Source organism: Oncorhynchus gorbuscha, linkage group LG13, assembly GCF_021184085.1.
Source record: "Oncorhynchus gorbuscha isolate QuinsamMale2020 ecotype Even-year linkage group LG13, OgorEven_v1.0, whole genome shotgun sequence".
NCBI classification, from domain to species: domain Eukaryota; kingdom Metazoa; phylum Chordata; class Actinopteri; order Salmoniformes; family Salmonidae; genus Oncorhynchus; species Oncorhynchus gorbuscha.
This window is the reverse complement of record NC_060185.1, coordinates 43,079,546-43,096,452: the sequence shown is the minus strand read 5'-3', so window position 1 is coordinate 43,096,452 and position 16,907 is coordinate 43,079,546. Positions and strand designations below refer to the sequence as shown.

The window sequence follows — 16,907 nt, the reverse complement described above, 5'->3', positions numbered from 1 at the left end:
CTACACTCGCATTAACATCTGCTAACCATGTGTATGTGACAAATACAATTTGATATATATATATATATACAGTGCCTTGCGAAAGTATTCGGCCCCCTTGAACTTTGCGACCTTTTGTCAAATTTCAGGCTTCAAACATAAAGATGTAAAACTGTATTTTTTTTGTGAAGAATCAACAACAAGTGGGACACAATCATGAAGTGGAACGACATTTATTGGATATTTCAAACTTTTTTAACAAATCAGAAACTGAAAAATTGGGAGTGCAAAATTATTCAGCCCCCTTAAGTTAATACTTTGTAGCGCCACCTTTTGCTGCGATTACAGCTGTAAATCGCTTGGGGTATGTCTCTATCAGTTTTGCACATCGAGAGACTGAATTATGAGTAGATGGCTGAGAATATTTTTTTTCAATCCATTTTGAATTCAGGCTGTAACACGACAAAATGTGGAATAAGTCAAGGGGTGTGAAAACTTTCTGAAGGCTCTGTGTTTGCTTGTTTTTGTTATTTTATTGTGTGTCTAATTAAGGTCTAGACAACCAGGTGAGGGGTTCCTAACTAATCAATTAACTTAATTGATTAATCAAGTACAAGGGAGGTGCGAAAACTGGCAAACGCACAACTTTCCAGGAATTGAGTTTGACACCATGCTGATCTAACCAATTCTGGCGGTGCTTTCTTTTACCAATAACTGTGACGTGTCAGCTCGACGTCAGGTGTTAGGCTAATGAATAAATGAGTGGAATGAGTGTAATGAGGTGATCGCTTTAGAATGAGACGATAACCTGCTCTTACACAAGCCTAAACCTCCTTGTGAGCTGGCTTCGCGTTCTGGGAATACTAGTTATTTCTGAAGCTACTCTTCCCCCTCTCTGTTCTTGGCCGAGATAATAGAATGGGACCATATGAAAGCAAGCTGCGGCCCATTTCCGGCTAGCGGACAGGAAAAGGAAGAGCCAGGCACATGGTATTCTAGCATTGAACCCTGTGTGTGTGCAGTGGGTCCATCTTCTTCACTAGGCCTCTGTGCATGTCCATCTCCGTGGTATTTTAAGCTTCATTGGGCTATTATTGCTCTGGCAGTCATCTAGCTGTGTTGATGTAAACTCCCCCCCCCCCGCATCGTGGTTACGATGGCCAACATCTGGAACAGGGAGACACTTGAAAAGCACACACTACGTATTATACAGTAAAAACAGAAAGGCCCAAATGAGGGAGGAAGGTCATGAGGCCTTGTGAGGTCACACTCCCGGTCTCACGCCACAAACCCATATTCTTTGGGAACATCAAGTCCCTCTCCATGCAAATGGACTGAAAATAAGGAAATCGGGTGCGAAATCAAAACTGGAAGAGAGAGCTATGCTGGCCTATAAAAGCTGGTGCCAGCATCATGTTTGATAGAACATCATTTGGCCTGATAAGCTGAGCACACAGAGGAGTTTGGACAAGCTATCCGAATGACTAGCACAAGTCATTTCCTCACGCACACAATTCAAATGGCCAGTTGTAGTTGGAACTATTGGCTGGTTTTATAATGTACAGTTATAGTTACAGTAATCTACTTGGAGGGGTGACGTGCCTGGCCTGCATTACCTTGGAATTTTCCATTGAAAGACATGGATACAGAGAGTCAGTTAAGCTGAAGTGTCATATAGCCCCCCGCGATCACACGACTGTTGACCTAACCATAGCACCGCGCCACTGCTGATACTTAGCAACCAGGAACAGACAAGTGGCCTACAACATGAACAGGAGAGATAGATAGGCCTCCAACACAAGCAGACCAGTAAACTGACATTATTTGGGGCAAGGCACTCTGAACGACACGACTGTGCTGCTGACAATTACATCAAAAGGAATGCGGACAAAGAGGACTTTAAGTTTGGTACGACGACTTTGCCTTCATTAAATTCCTTTTATGTTTTACAGAACAGCGCATGACTGCGGAGAGCTCAGAGAGGCAAATATGGAAGGGGAAAAAAACGCAGTCTGGAGATTGAAGATGGAATTAAAAATGATGGCTCAAAGAGTCTAATAAAAGTTAAGAACAAAACAAGGAGTTTAACACAAACCAAATGTAACACATTGGTGATGGTGTCATGTGTGGATTTAGCCTAACCTCTAACAATATCACGTGGGATACCAGTAAGTAGTCTAACAGGTGAGAGCCTTTGAAAAAAGACACAGCCATAAAGACACCATCTCAGCCGTCTGCAATGAGGATAGTCAAAGTTGAATCTTTACTGCCTTAGTCAGTCAGGCCCAAAGCCACTTGGCTCAGGAGCAATGCTAACCAACAGAGACCAGGGCTGTGTCCTCATCTGAGAGGAGACTAGACCAAGAACCCCCCCTCCCAAGACACACTCAAACATACTCTTACATAGAAACCTAGCCCACACACACACACACACACACACACACACACACACACACACACACACACACACACACACACACACACACACACACACACACACACACACACACACACACACACACACACACACACACACAAAGTGCATCTAAACATATAACAGTCAGCATGAGTCAGCATGAGTGGGATTGTGGATAGGGTTGGTTTGGGTGCACAGAGTGCTAACAAGCATGTGCATGTGAGTGACCGTGAAGCATGCACGTGGCTGTATTCTGCTGTGTGTGAGCAAGAGATGATCAATGTGACATTGTTCTAGTATGGGGAGGCGGGGGGCACTTGCCAACACTGAGATCAAAAACATTCACATTTCCACCAGTTAAAGATGGTCAAAATGACATCATCATCATCATCATCACAACGTCATCTCTATCAGCTTAGCCCGTTGGGTTCCCCATTGTAGAGGGTTGACCTTCTACTCCAATCAAGCTCCCTTATGTGGTGGTTAACGTGTGCAGTGAGCGTCACATGATCACACAAATAAGTCTGCATCTTTTTTTATTCAAGCCATGTTGTTGGTTTTCTTTGCGTGTTCCTTTCAGCGGCAACACTACGCACCGCTGCATTTGGGAGGTCCTCACCCCTGCTGCTCAACGTTCTCATCATCTGGAGACGGTCACCGCACAGGGTGAAAGTTCAACGCTGCAAGGTTACCAGTAATAAGAGACTCAGACTTTGACCTGGGGGGGTGGGGGGGGTGGTATCGTCATATTATTAGTATTTTTTTAACCTTTATTTAACTAGGCAAGTCAGTTAAGACCAAATTCTTATTTACAATGGCAGTCTAGGAACAGTGGGTTAACTGCCTTGTTCAGGGGCAGAACGGCAGATTTTTATCTTATCAGCTCAGGGATTCAATCCAGCAACCTTTCGGTTGCTCTAACCACTAGGCTACCTACCACCCAGCTAACGACAAAACGGTCTCCCTGCCCTTCAACCACACAGCGGAGCCACAGGCTTTACACACTCCCCCAGGGAGAGCGAAAGACAATGTTCTGTGTGTGTGTGTGTGTGTCACACATGTGGGTGACTCAGCTAAGTCATAAGTCTACGTTCAGATGTTCCTGTATGTGTCTGTACTGTAGAGCGAGTGTGTGCACCAAATTATGGGCCTATTCGTGTACGTGCGGATCAGGAGTGCACGTGCTATTTTAACTGTGAATAGGTCTCATTCATCAATGAGGCAGCCAATACCCTAAATGGACAATGGAGAAAACCAAGAAGACGCAGTCTTTCTAAAAAACCAAAGCAAACAAACAAAACCGGGATGAGCAAAGAGGCGTAAAACACCAACAGATACAACACAGAGGATAATCTGTATAATAAAAATGGGTCGTTCCAGTCCTGGATGCTGATTGGCTGAGTTTGTGATCCAGTCGTGTGTATCATCATGATATAGCCTATTCACAATACCACAGTCTCTAGTGCCTTATTGCTTTAATGTCCACGGTTATGTGGGTGGTTTAGTCCATCTGACAGTTTTTCTGTAGACAAGAGTTTGCATTGGATCTTGATATCAACCAATGACTGGGGTCCCCTTGCAGCAGCTGAGCTCCATACATGGAGGGGGTCAAGTCTCCGTAGTCCTCCATCTCTCACCAACACATGGCCAATGTCTCTATGGATACCAACAAGATTCCAATGGAATTACCATTCCCGGGGCACCTGTCGTTGATAACTCACTAAAGTTAAGTGACTCCAATGTGTAAGTCTCTGTGAAAGACGCATCATGTCGTCAATGTTGCCAACTGACTCTCGAGGGGGACTGGCCGGACTGGCACACGCAGGAAGGCGATGCCGTGGGGCTATTTGTCAAGGGGCTAAATATAGCTGATGATACAGTGTTGTAAGGCATGGACCCAAACCATACAGTCAGTAAGACCTGAATGTAGGTGAAAGTTTCCATTATGGGGATGCTTACTGACGAACCTTTCTGTGGTAAAGGGGGGGTGAGTTTGGACAATGGTATCAGACCTAGGTGGCAAAGGCTCGGATGGATATCGTCAATTATCGGCATACTAACAAACCCCCACCTCGTAACAAGTGACCCCAAACTGTTCACAGCTCTGTTGTTGGCGGAGAGAAAATGTTGCAGTTTTAAAGCTAATTTCCCACAATTCTAAACATTTTGCATGGGCCAGAGACTTTTTCTGATTCAAGCTAATTTCCGGCAATTAAAAAAAATATATATCCATGTCTTATGTGTGTTTATATGATACCAGGGGTCGAAAGCAGACCTAGTTTTACTCTGGAGCCGTTGGTCCGTATTAACCCCGTTCTGGGTCTAGACCGCCAGTTGAGTATGGCTGGTCTACTGTATATGAGTGAGTATGTTTTGTCACCATAATCTAGCTAAGCTACTACTAAACAGCCTAAACATAGATACACTAAAGTTCAGACCCCTAGACTTTTTCAACTTTGTTACGTTACCGCCTTATTCTAAAATAATTATGACATAAAATCCATTATGACAAAGCAAAAACGGGTTTGTATAAAAAACTGAAATATCACATAAGTATTCAGACCCTTTAACTCAGTAATTTGTTGAAGCAGCAATGGCAGCGATTACAGCCGAGTCTTCTAGGGTATGACACTAAAAGCATGGGGTGGCTGGTAGCCTAGTGGATAGAGCATTGGGCCAGTAACCTAAAGGTTGCTAGATCAAGGACAAGGACATTCAGAGACTTGTCCCGAAGCCTAAATGTTGTCTTGGCTGTGTGTTAGCGTCGTTGTCCTGTTGGAAGGTGAACCTTTGCCCCAGTCAGCTCGTCTCCCAGTCCCTGCCACTGAAAAATGCTTCTCAAGGTCTGAGTCTTTAGGTGCCTTTTGGCAAAATCCAAGCGGGCTGTCATGTGCCTTTTACTGAAGAGTGGCTTCCGTCTGGCCACTCTACCATAAAGGTGCTGCAGAGATGTCAGAGTGACCTTCTCCCCCAATTGCTCCGTTTGGCCGGGCAGCCAGCTTAAGGAAGAGTCTTGGTGGTTCCAAACTTCAACCATTTAAGAATGAAGGAGGCCACTGTGTTCTTGGGGCAGACAGTTTTTGGTACCCTTCCCCAGATCTGTGCCTCGATACAATCTTGTCTCCGAGCTCTACGGACAATTCCTTGGTATTTGCTCTGACATCCACTGTCAACTGTCTGACGTTATATCATCATTTGTGTGCCTTTCCAAATCATGTCCAATCAATTGAATTTACCACAGGTATCAAGTTGTAGAAACATCAAGGATGATCAACAGAAGCAGGATGCACATGAACTCAATCCCGAGTCTCATAGCAAAGGGTCTGAATAATTATACTTTGTTTTTTTATTTTTAATAGATATGGCATATTTCTAAAAACCTGTTTTTTCTAGATAGATTGATGAGGACATTTATATTTTTTTAATCCATTTTATAATAAGGCTGTAAGGCAACAAAATGTAGAAAAAGTCAAGGGGTCTGAATACTTTCCGAATGCACTGTAAGTAGTATGAAAATGCCTGTCAAAAACTACTGGTTTTGGATTTTTTTTAAATGACGTGAGGTAGACCTAGGACAGATTCCACTAGGGCTAGTACTGAACGCACCAACAAGAACATGAGAAGATGGGCGTACAGAATCAGATTCTCTCTGTGCATAACCCAATAACTATGGGACATGAAGGCAGGTCAAGCAGCAACACCACAATTGTCAAATTATTAATGCAAATGAAATCACCGCATGGCACGTGCATTAGGCCCGTTATCTAACATTGCCTGGCCATCGCGGCGGCTGCTGCTCCTCCTCCTCCTCGATGCAAATCTAAGCTGAGGCGGCGGCGGTAGGGGGAGAAGTAAGTCTGGATAGATGCAGTGTAACATGAGGAGACGGTGCGATGCACCGCAGACAAGCCAGAGCACGCCGGCTGCCTTTAGCCATACCTGTCTGACTGTAGTGGAGCCAAGAGGAGGTGCCCCATCTTCTGATGAGGAGGGAGCTAGTCAGCTGGTAGACACATTTAGGTTTAGAAACACTTTTTTTTATTCAGGTGTGTGTTTTGTTGTTGACCCTAGAACCGAGCCTGTCAGGTCTGCCCTAAAGGCTCTAAGACAGTCAGTCCCCTCTTCCATAGCTGTGACGCTTGGCTCAGTCTAACACCACGGCTCCACAAACGCCTTCTCCCTAACTGGCTTTGCGGACCGAAGCATTGAGCTATAGCTCCTGTCTTTCACACCAGTGATTAGGCATGACTAATGCTGGTGGAAAAGGTGTGCAGTGCGAAGATCTGTCCAAATATACTGAATTTGCTCACTTCTACGTCGGCTAACTGACTGCTAGGGAGGGTGTCATGTCAATACATGTGAGCAAAATTAATAGATTGGCTACTGTTTGAATTCAGAAGAAATGTTGTTCATGTAGCTAGAAGAGGCAACTTTGTTTGTTTATTATTCCATTATCATGCAATTTCTCTTAAATCGGGCCATCAGTAGCTCTTTGGTTGCATAATATGCCCTTTTTGGGACTTTGAATTTCATAGACATGAGCAGAAATATCAGTGTTTATAATCTTGAGTTGGTGAGACTGCAGCACCAAGGCACTGGTTTCATATGTTTGAGCATCTTTAAAAAAAAAAAACATTATCAAGTCCCATTTAAATTGTACATACAAACCAGTTGAACCTGAAGCATGTCATGGTTCATGAGATACAATTGGAGGGGTAAAAGAAATTGGAAAAAAATAAGGTTTTGGGTGGTGGTACATTTAATGCCAAATCCAAAACAATCATACTTGGAGCAGCTACTTACACAGAAACCACACTGGCCACGAAATAAATGTACACATACATGTTATTCAATAATTTCACCCCCACCAATCACGCTCGTGAATGAGCGTCTGCGTGGCCAAGCGCTAAAATAGAACTTGGTTCTATTTGAGACACTCCACAAGCTGCAAGTCCCCTCCTTATTGGATATGGGGAAAATACAAACCCATGTGGGCGCTTGAAAGACAAACGGCGAGAGATTAGTTAAGGAAAACCTAGTTTGTATTTCGTTGGTTTCCCTTAATCGTTGGAGTAGAATAACACCCAATTTTGTACAACTCCGGGTCAAAATTCTACAAAGAACCGGCTAAAAAGAGGACCATGTGCATGTCAGGGAAAATAACAACCCAATGTACATCAACCAGTAAAAACTAGCCAAATGCCCAGTCATGTGTCGACCTGCCCCTGTGATTCAGCATGGCCTATTTAATTATACATTTATTAAATGAGAGAAATCAAATGTAAATTCTCACAATGACCTCTGCCTAGAAAGGGTCATTTTCAAATTGCACTAATGCAATCCATTCTACCAATCCAGTAGAATGTAAAATATCAGGGCCTGTGTGGAGTCCCCCTTTGCAAAAGAATCACTCAACAAAAAATGTGGCCTAATAATGGAGAGATTGTAGTTTTTAGTGGTTAGTGTTTTATCAATGAATCGTTAGGGTAGCCTAGTGGTTAGAGCATTGGACTAGTAACCGAAAGGTTGCAAGTTCACACCCCCGAGCTGACAAGGTACAAATCTGTCGTTCTGCCCCTGAACAGGCAGTTAACCCACTGTTCCTAGGCCGTCATTGAATATAAGAATTTGTTCTTAATAATAATAACTTTGAAGCACTAATATGTGGTTCCCTATAAATACATTTTCACAAGTTATGTGGCTTAGCCTAAGCTGCTTAGGCTACAGCCTAATGTGTTTTTGAATATGTCCCATGTCAACATGTGAGCTAATCTATCAGAATAGTCAGCCTCCTTCACACAACACACATGGAAGTAGTCACGTGTTCTCGGCCTTCTACACACACATTACAATCGTGATGTCCTTACGGGTAGCCTTCTGTTTATCCCTCTCTGATGACTGGCCTCAGTTCGATTCCATGAGCGTGTTGCAGATCCAGTCTTATTACTAGGAGATATGTCAGCTTAGTGGCACTGGCACAGGCTTAAAAGTATGGCCAGAGTGGGTAGGCTATCAATTGGCCCGCTCTTACTCCTTGGCCACCCAAGTCGTTATTGAGAGAAAAACATTGAAAGGGAAAGGGGGATACCTAGTCAGTTGTACAACTGAATGCATTCAACTGAAAGGTGTCTTCCGAATTTAACCCAAACCCCTCTGAATCGGAGAGGTGCGGGGGGATGCAACCACTTCTCAATAAGATACCTGGGAAAATAAAATGGAATGGTAATTTGTGTAAAGGCAAAATGTGGATTTTAAAAAAAAAGTAGTTTACTGTTCATGCTAAGGTCTCTCAACTATAAGGATGAGAAATGATATGTAGGTAAAGTTGCGACTACTATGATTGTTTTTTGGTTTCAATATTGAAAAACAAGTGTCAAGAGGACAGTGACTATCCACCAGCAATGCATCTGCCTACAGACGCCCACACTATGCAACAGCATAAGCGCACTCAAAGGGATATCAATAAGCTATGACATATCGGAGGCTGCAAATTTCCCCATAGCCTCTGCCTATACTCAAATGGAGATGCCACATAACCAGGCTAAAACTAAAATGCCAGCCTCTGAATATACCACTAAATCAAATAAATACACCATGAGAAAATTAAAAACATGAGCTTTTTCAGTGAGAAAATACGTTGTAAGTAAACACATTTTTAGGGATGAGATATGGCCAGCCAGTAATATGTTTACTGCCTGTCAAGCAGGATTGTTATTTTAGTTAACTACCAAGCCAACTTAACTAACTTGCCAAAGGCGCATTCACTTCAAAATATCCCAAATATATATATCTAGTTGCTTGCAAATGATACGTGTAAACTACTGATGACATGATACTTGTGATTCTACCTAGCTAATACATAATGCCAAAAATAGCTGGTTAGTTAATGAACGCAGTCCACGCTCGAAGCGCCCCTCTACTCTCTTTCATCCTAGCGGTACCCTCATCTCCGTAGACAAGTCACCACCGCTGCCCTTGTTACATTATAACTGGTTCTATCATGTGAAAAACTACAAGGCGAATGATTGCTTATGATGCCCCATGTTTACACCCCCGCACTGCGACCAAAAGCGGTCTAGCCGTTATAACGTTACTCGCTCTCAGCCCGAAGGCCCAATCTTCAGCCTGGATGAGAGTGACAGCGATAACAGTCAAATTAGTACAAAACGTTGACAACCTGGAATTTATCTCGTTCAAAAGCCTTGTATTAATCATCCTACCTTTGCTTTGGTGATGATGTGTGTTGCTAATTTAACAACAGCGAAATTTCCCTTGCCGATGGTCCGCTCGATTTCGTAGTAGCCCACTCGGGCTAGGGGGGGCCTGCCGGACGAGGGGTGGCCGGGGTTGGTGATGCACCCCGCGGCCGGTCGATTGGAGTGGCTGATCCCAGAGGATGGCTGTGCTCGGTTCTGGGCGCCCATGCCTGCGTGGGCCGGTCGGGTAGAGTGCGTAATCCCGGCCGCAGCGGACCCAGCTGCACCTCCGCTTGACACGGCCGCCATCTTCTCGCCTCTCTGCGGGAACAACAACCAGCCTTGCGCAGCGCGCATCGCGAGCACGCCCCCACCCTGCGTCATATTACGTACATAGCCCCTCCGCAGCGCCCTCTCTAGGTTGTAACTATAGCAACTATCAGCGTAACAATGACTTCATCCACAGAAACGGTTGTCTTGGCGACAGAACTGCGCATTATGCACTAGTACCTGTATGTGTGTGTTTATAACCGGGAAGACAGCGGTGCAGTTTCACACGTCTGTCGAGTGTAACATCACATGTTTGGATGGATTCAACCTCTCGACTTCAACTCATTCTAATCGACACTGAAAATACTTTATTGTCTGCAAAATAACACTCCATACACTTATGATGTTCTGTTCGTTTACACCTGGAGGCCTATCACTGCATTTTTGGGAAGGGCTCGTAAACAAACATTTCACTGTAAAGTCTAACGTTATACCTTTGTATTCGGCGCATGTGACAAATACAATTTAACTTGATTTGATGTCATGACTCATCCATCGTCTACAGCAGGGGTGTCAAATATATGGCGAGGCGTCCAATCCCGCTTGAGCAAAATAAACACGGGTACTAACTCAATATACTGAATATACTTTCAACCTCGTTGAAGACCGAATCCTGTCTCAGAGCTCTATGGACAATCCCTTCGACCTCGTGGCTGATTTTTGCTCTGACATGCACTGTCAACTGTGGGACCTTATATGTTAGATCATACAAGGGCCATTCCCTTTTCCAGAATCTAAATGTATCTATTTCCTTTATCAATATTATACAATGTCTCATTGCACAAGACAAAATCATAGTTGTATAATAAGAATTAGAATAATAAGAATTTGATGGCAATTGGACATCTAGGCTACCTCCTACTTTGATGGTTAAACTATAGAGGCAGCAAATATAAGTTGAGAAAGAAGAAGGAAAAGAACGAAAGGAAAATAATACAAACATATTTATTCTGATGAATTATAACAGATGAGAAATTGCCTAAGATACACAGCACTGTTATTACCTATTAATTAAACTATTTCTTTCTGGAAAAACTAAGGGGATGTGACTGACCAGAAAACCAATGTTGAAATTCAGAATTGGTTAATTTATGGTTAGGAGTATGTTTAAGGGTTAAGAAGGTTGGGGTTAGTTTCAGATGTTGTCCTATTCGGGCTGTCAATAGGATGCTGATCAGTCAAGTCTCTAGTAGACCAATTTATCACAGGATGCCATTTATTGTCATGAATCTTGCTCTGGAGGCAGCTCTGCAGAGTGATCACTAGCTGACAAAGTCATAACATTTCTTACCTTAACCCTAACCACATTGATAACCCTAATGCCGAACTCTAACCTTAAATTAAGACCATGAACTTATACGATATAGCCAAATTTGACTTTGCAGCTGGCCCATCTAATGGAAATAGTTCAGTTTTGCCTCCAGGTCAATAAACATAAACACACACGTACACTTTTCTGCAGTAACTCTCCTGCACTGACTCTATGCACACACACACACATTACATACACACGCCCACACACGCATAACATGCACACACACACAAACAAAGACTTTCACACTCACCACATACCCTGCTAATGTCTATAATCCTGTTGCCTAATCACTTTACCCCTACCTATGTACATAGCTACCTCAATTACCTTGTACCCCTGCACATCAATTCGGTAGTGGAACTCCAGTTCTAGACCTCAGCTGAATCTGGTAATGAATGGTGTGGCTGTTGAACAAGTTTAGGAGAATAAATGACTTGACATTACCTTAGATTGTGCTCTGCCATGGTCAACACATATAGATTCATATGGTTGTAAAGATGGGGAGAGATCTGTCCATAGCAAATAGATGCTCTGCTTTTTTGACACCACACTCCAAAAAGCAAGTTCTGCAGTCTCTAGTTTTGGACTTATCTTGATTATTGTCCAGTCGTGTGGTCGAATGCTGCAAGGAAAGACCTAGTTAAGCTGCAGCTGGCCCAGAACAGAGCGGCACGTCTTGCTCTTCACTGTAATAAGAGGGCTGATATAAATACTATGCATGCCAGTCTCTTTTGGTTAAGAGTTGAGGAGAGACTGACTGCATCACTTCTTCTTTTTATAAGAAACATTAATGTGTTGAAAATCCCTAATTATTTGCATTGTCAACTTACACACAGCTCTGACACACACACTTACCCCACTAGACAAGCCACCAGGGGTCTTATCACAGTCCCCAAATCCAGAACAAATTCAAGAAAAAATACAGTATTATATAGAGCCATTATTGCATGGAACTCCATTCCATCTCATATTGCTCAAATAAACAACAAGCCTGGTTTAAAAAAACAGATAAACGGCACAACGCCTCTCCCCTATTTGGTCTTGATAGTTTGTTGGTATGTATTGATATGTAGGCTATAGAAGAGTAACTGCTGCTTTTGCAACAGCTAATGGGGATCCTAATAAAATACAAAATACTCCCTGTATATAGCCATGTTATTTTTTAGTTGTTATTGCTATTCGTTATTCACTGTGTATTTATTCCTCGTATCACTATTTCTATTTTTTATTTGTATTTTTTAAATCTTCATCTTTAATTCTGCATTTTTGGAAAAGGAGCCATATGTAAACATTTCACTGTTAGTCTACATCAATTCTTTACAAAGCCTGTGATTTGATCATGACATGGCAGTTCAGTTGGAAACAGTGCCTCTGCTGGTGGAAGACCCATCCTGCATCCAGGCAAGGCTTAATTTCTTTCAGGAAAGGCCTGTGTACACAGGCTTCAGTCAGTCATGTGTCGCATGAACAGAGTTCCAATAATTACAGGATTAGTTCCAGGATTATGGGAATAATATGAAGGACCTGTGACTTTTCTTGTTCCTGTGATAGTGTAAATGAGTTAGGTTAAATGATTTATCCTGGACACAGAATATGTCTATTAATCTAAATTAAATTAATGTAAGTTTCATTATGGTTTAAATAATAGTTTATATAGTCCCCCTGGGATGATTAGTGGAGAGGTAAACAAGACAGTCACTGGGATTGACTGAATGTACTTTCTTCTTCTTCGTGTGGCTTTCTAGACTAGACGCTGTGTTGCGTATTGCTGCCTTTAGCAGGTCGGAGTGCGAAATGCACAATTTGGTCACCCAGAAAATAAGGGAATGGGAAAAACTTAAATTGCACCAACATCTAACTCATAAAAACCCACCACTCCATCCCACTACCTGGCCCTAAACGATCCTACACCAGGGCATCTGCCTGTGAGGATGGAACCCCTTCTCTCAAAACTCTTCTCTCAAAATGTTGGAGGCCTCTACCATATCTCTCGCTGCAGGTAGGAGCACTACATCCTGGACTAGCTCAACTTCAGAGAATTTCACGGCCGACTGACTCCATTTCGAGATAATCAAGGTTCTCAAGAGAGCAGGAAGACCTATAAATAAGATTACATGGTTTGCAATCAGGAGATGTAGGTATGTACACCTCGAACGAAGGTGTATACTCTATTTGTATACAAATCTCTGATCATAATAGCATCATTCATACGCTTTCGCATCATCGCATTTCCCTGAATGTATTCTCTACCACTCCCATTGAGGGAGTTCTATTAACCTGAGCAGTGGTGCACCGGTCAATGGCCTTTGATGTGAATAGGCAAAAAAGGGCGAGGGAACGCGCTTCTCAAATCCAACAGTAATCTGCCCCACTAGGTCATGTTTTCATCAAAAATAATAATAATAGATGTATGTATGTTATATAAACAAACAAAAAATAATTTCATAAAACAGATTTAGGAATATGGCAGTTCTTGGGCGACAGTCTTCCAGAGCTTTAGATTATAGGAAGTTCAGAAGGATAGTATCTTGAGAGGAGGGAGCATAGATGGTACAGCAAGGCAGGGAGGTAGAGACATCTGACAGACAGGTGCCAGAGCTCTTCATCGGGTAGCTTGTCGTCTTCGATAGTCACAGCTCCTCCTTCGTAGGTAGGCTGGTTCATCCTCTACTGAAATGTAGCACCCACCTTGGTGATGCTTCAGAGACTGTAGAAGCACCAGTATAAGAGTACCACACCTAAGCAGTGTTTCAGAAAAGCCCCCTACGAAGCAAGCTTCAGCATCCCATCACACAACAGTCCACTTCCCTCTAGGAACTGGGGCAGGCGGCCAAAAAGCTGATGCTGTTGATCTGGTGTTGCGGTATCATTCAAATCATAGCAAGCCAAATAAACTGACTTGCTTGCCATAATCAGTCCTGCAATTGGTCACCACCAGTTATTTAAGTTAATCTATTAACAAGTTATCAAACCCCAAAATGTTGATTACATTTTTAAATAAAAATATACAAATGCAATAAAATAGATAATACAAATCGATAGAAATGCTTCTTTTAAATAAATTTAAAGCTTTAAAAATAAAATATTTACTATTTTGTCTATGGGTGTGTTCATAAATTATCTCTGGCTATCTACTCCGATTTCAGAGCACTCTCATCTGTGTGCCAGAGCGCAGAATAACTGATGAATTTACAAACGTTCAACACAAGTTGATATATGGCCGGTGTCGGCAAAAAGCGTATTTAAATAGTTGCCAACAGCACAGTTACAGTCACCAATGCTCTGGATAACATGAAAACAGACTAACCAGCTCTGCTAGGGTGAGTAAAAGGGTCAGAGTGAGCTGTTCTCTCAATTGTGTCTTGAAGTTGCTAGCAAGCTAGCCAATGTTAGCCAGTTAGCTTGGGTGCTTGACTGCTTTTGTGTGGTCAGAACGCTTGGATCGACCCTACTCCTCGGCCAGAGCGTCTGGTGTGCGCTCTAAACGCGCTGAGGGCAAAACACTCTGAATATACCAACAGACAATCTGACAACGCTATGAATTTACAAACGCACCCTATATTTACAATATTTGCAGAGCCCTCTGCCTCTCGGTGCCATGGCAACCACAGAACAAGGCAGCATGGTCATCCATAAAATATATGTATTTTCTCTCCCATTTGCTATCGATCATGTATTATACAAATTATCCTTATAGTTTTACGTTTTATAAGTCGTATGTCGGCCTACAGGATACACGTGGTATCACCGTCCAACGAAATGCTTACTCGACAATGCAACAACAATAAGAAAAAAATTAAGTTAAGAATACGAATTCGAACATAAAGTAAATGCCTCAGTAGAATAGAATAAACATTTTAGCTTAAGTACACAGGAAGGAACACTTTATGGTTCAATATTTACAGATGTTTGGGAGGGGGAGTATTTAAATTGTGCAGTATTTGGCAATCATAATATTCTCGAAATGGGTGCATTTTTGATGCCAATACATTTTTGACAGTGTTATGATAAACTTTCTGGTTCTTTGAATTCTATGTTTTTTTTTTTTTTTAAATGCACAAAACACCAGTATACCTACAGGAAATATACAAACAAACAAACAAGAACAACATATATGCTAACAACAAACTACAGATTATGCAAAGGCCTTTAAAGACACACATATTGACTGCTTTTACAGCTTTCTCATTCGAATCATGTAGAATGGTCTCAAACTCCTTACAGAAAACAAGGAAGAGTTTTTTTTTATTAGTGAATTTATATTTATGAATACAACATTTTCCCTTTAGCAAAATTAAATGTCAGAGGTAAAATTGTTTTTCTTTATCGTTATTATAGTTAAGGAAACTGAGCAGCACATGCTCCCATAATAAACAAAATTAATCAAGAATATTATCAATTATAAATCTACAAATGTCTTGCCATAATCCCTGTACATGTAGACAATACCAACATAAATGCAAAAATGTTTCTGGATGCTCAACACAATAAGTACAGTTAATGTAAAAATAAATTCAGGTAATGATTCACAGGAAAATACTTATGTATAGTTCTGAAAGAGACCTCTTTGACCTTGTTAGCAAGCAGGTATTTGTGTGGTAATAACCATACCTTTTCACAACAGACAGAATTGACAAAGTCAACGTTCGAATGTAGACGTGTTGTTTTTCATTATGACAATTGTTCATCTCGTGTGACACCTATGGGTGCGTTCGTAAATTCACTCTGTAGTGACAGAGAACGCTCAAGTAACTGGCTAATGTTAGCTAGCTTGTTAGCTACTGTCAAACAAATGAGAGAACACCATTTTACTTGCCCTAGCAGAGCTGGTTTGGCTGTTTTCATTGTTATCCAGAGTGGTGACTGTAACTGTGCTGCTGGCAACAATTTAATTAAGCTTTTTTGCTGATGTTTACAGACAGCGGTCAAATTCAACGGGTGTTGAGAGTTTGTAAATTCATCAGTTATTCACTTAGACGAGAGCGCTCTGAAATCGGAGTAGATAGCCAGAGTGAATTTACCAACGCGCCCCTAGAGCTCGCTATAGTCTTTGATGTATTCCATCTGCAACGCGCATGTGTACCCAGTCAAACCTCACTTTCTTGAGATACTTTCGCTTTGTCCAGTTGACTCTCCAGTAGGAATAATGTGTTTCCCCTTACTCCCTCAGAACAATAATATATCTAATACGTGATTTATTTCAAAGGAATGTTGTATCTATTCCTTATGTCAGAATTTACTGGAGTACATTAGGTTATATGCTCCAGATCAAAACTCCAAACCTACAACCTAATTTTGACCTAAATTAACTAGAGAGATTACTGCTTCCAGGGTTTTATTTTTCCAAGCTATACAGAGGTGCTCTAGCAAACAAATAGCAGAGACCTAAGGACACAATTCCAACCTGGAACTGAGCTCCCAGGCTTGAAAGGACAGACCAGATACAAATTCAATTAGCACTGAGGTGTGAAGTAAAAGGGCTGTTGGCCCAACAAGTGTCAGGAGTCTTTGAAGCGTCCTCTGAAGACCCCTCCTGCTGTTCAAAGACTATTCACTGGCATTTTCTACAAGATATCTCTTCCTCCAGAAATAAAAGCTTCTCCCAAGTGGGTGTGACACACACCTATTCCCGTTGCCTGCTGCACTGCTGCTTGGATTTCACCTGGCGATC

General features: G+C 42.1%; 1 protein-coding gene across 1 annotated transcript in view; it reads right to left on the bottom strand.

Annotated features, from left to right (window-relative positions):
- LOC123992951 (serine/threonine-protein kinase SIK3 homolog) overlaps window positions 1–9,947 on the bottom strand; it is a 54,526-nt gene extending 44,579 nt beyond the window's left edge. The window contains 1 exon segment of the mRNA XM_046294617.1: window positions 9,616–9,947. Coding sequence (XP_046150573.1) covers window positions 9,616–9,900 — 285 coding nt within the window. The 5' untranslated portion in view covers window positions 9,901–9,947.
- Between the last annotated feature and the right edge of the window lie 6,960 nt (window positions 9,948–16,907).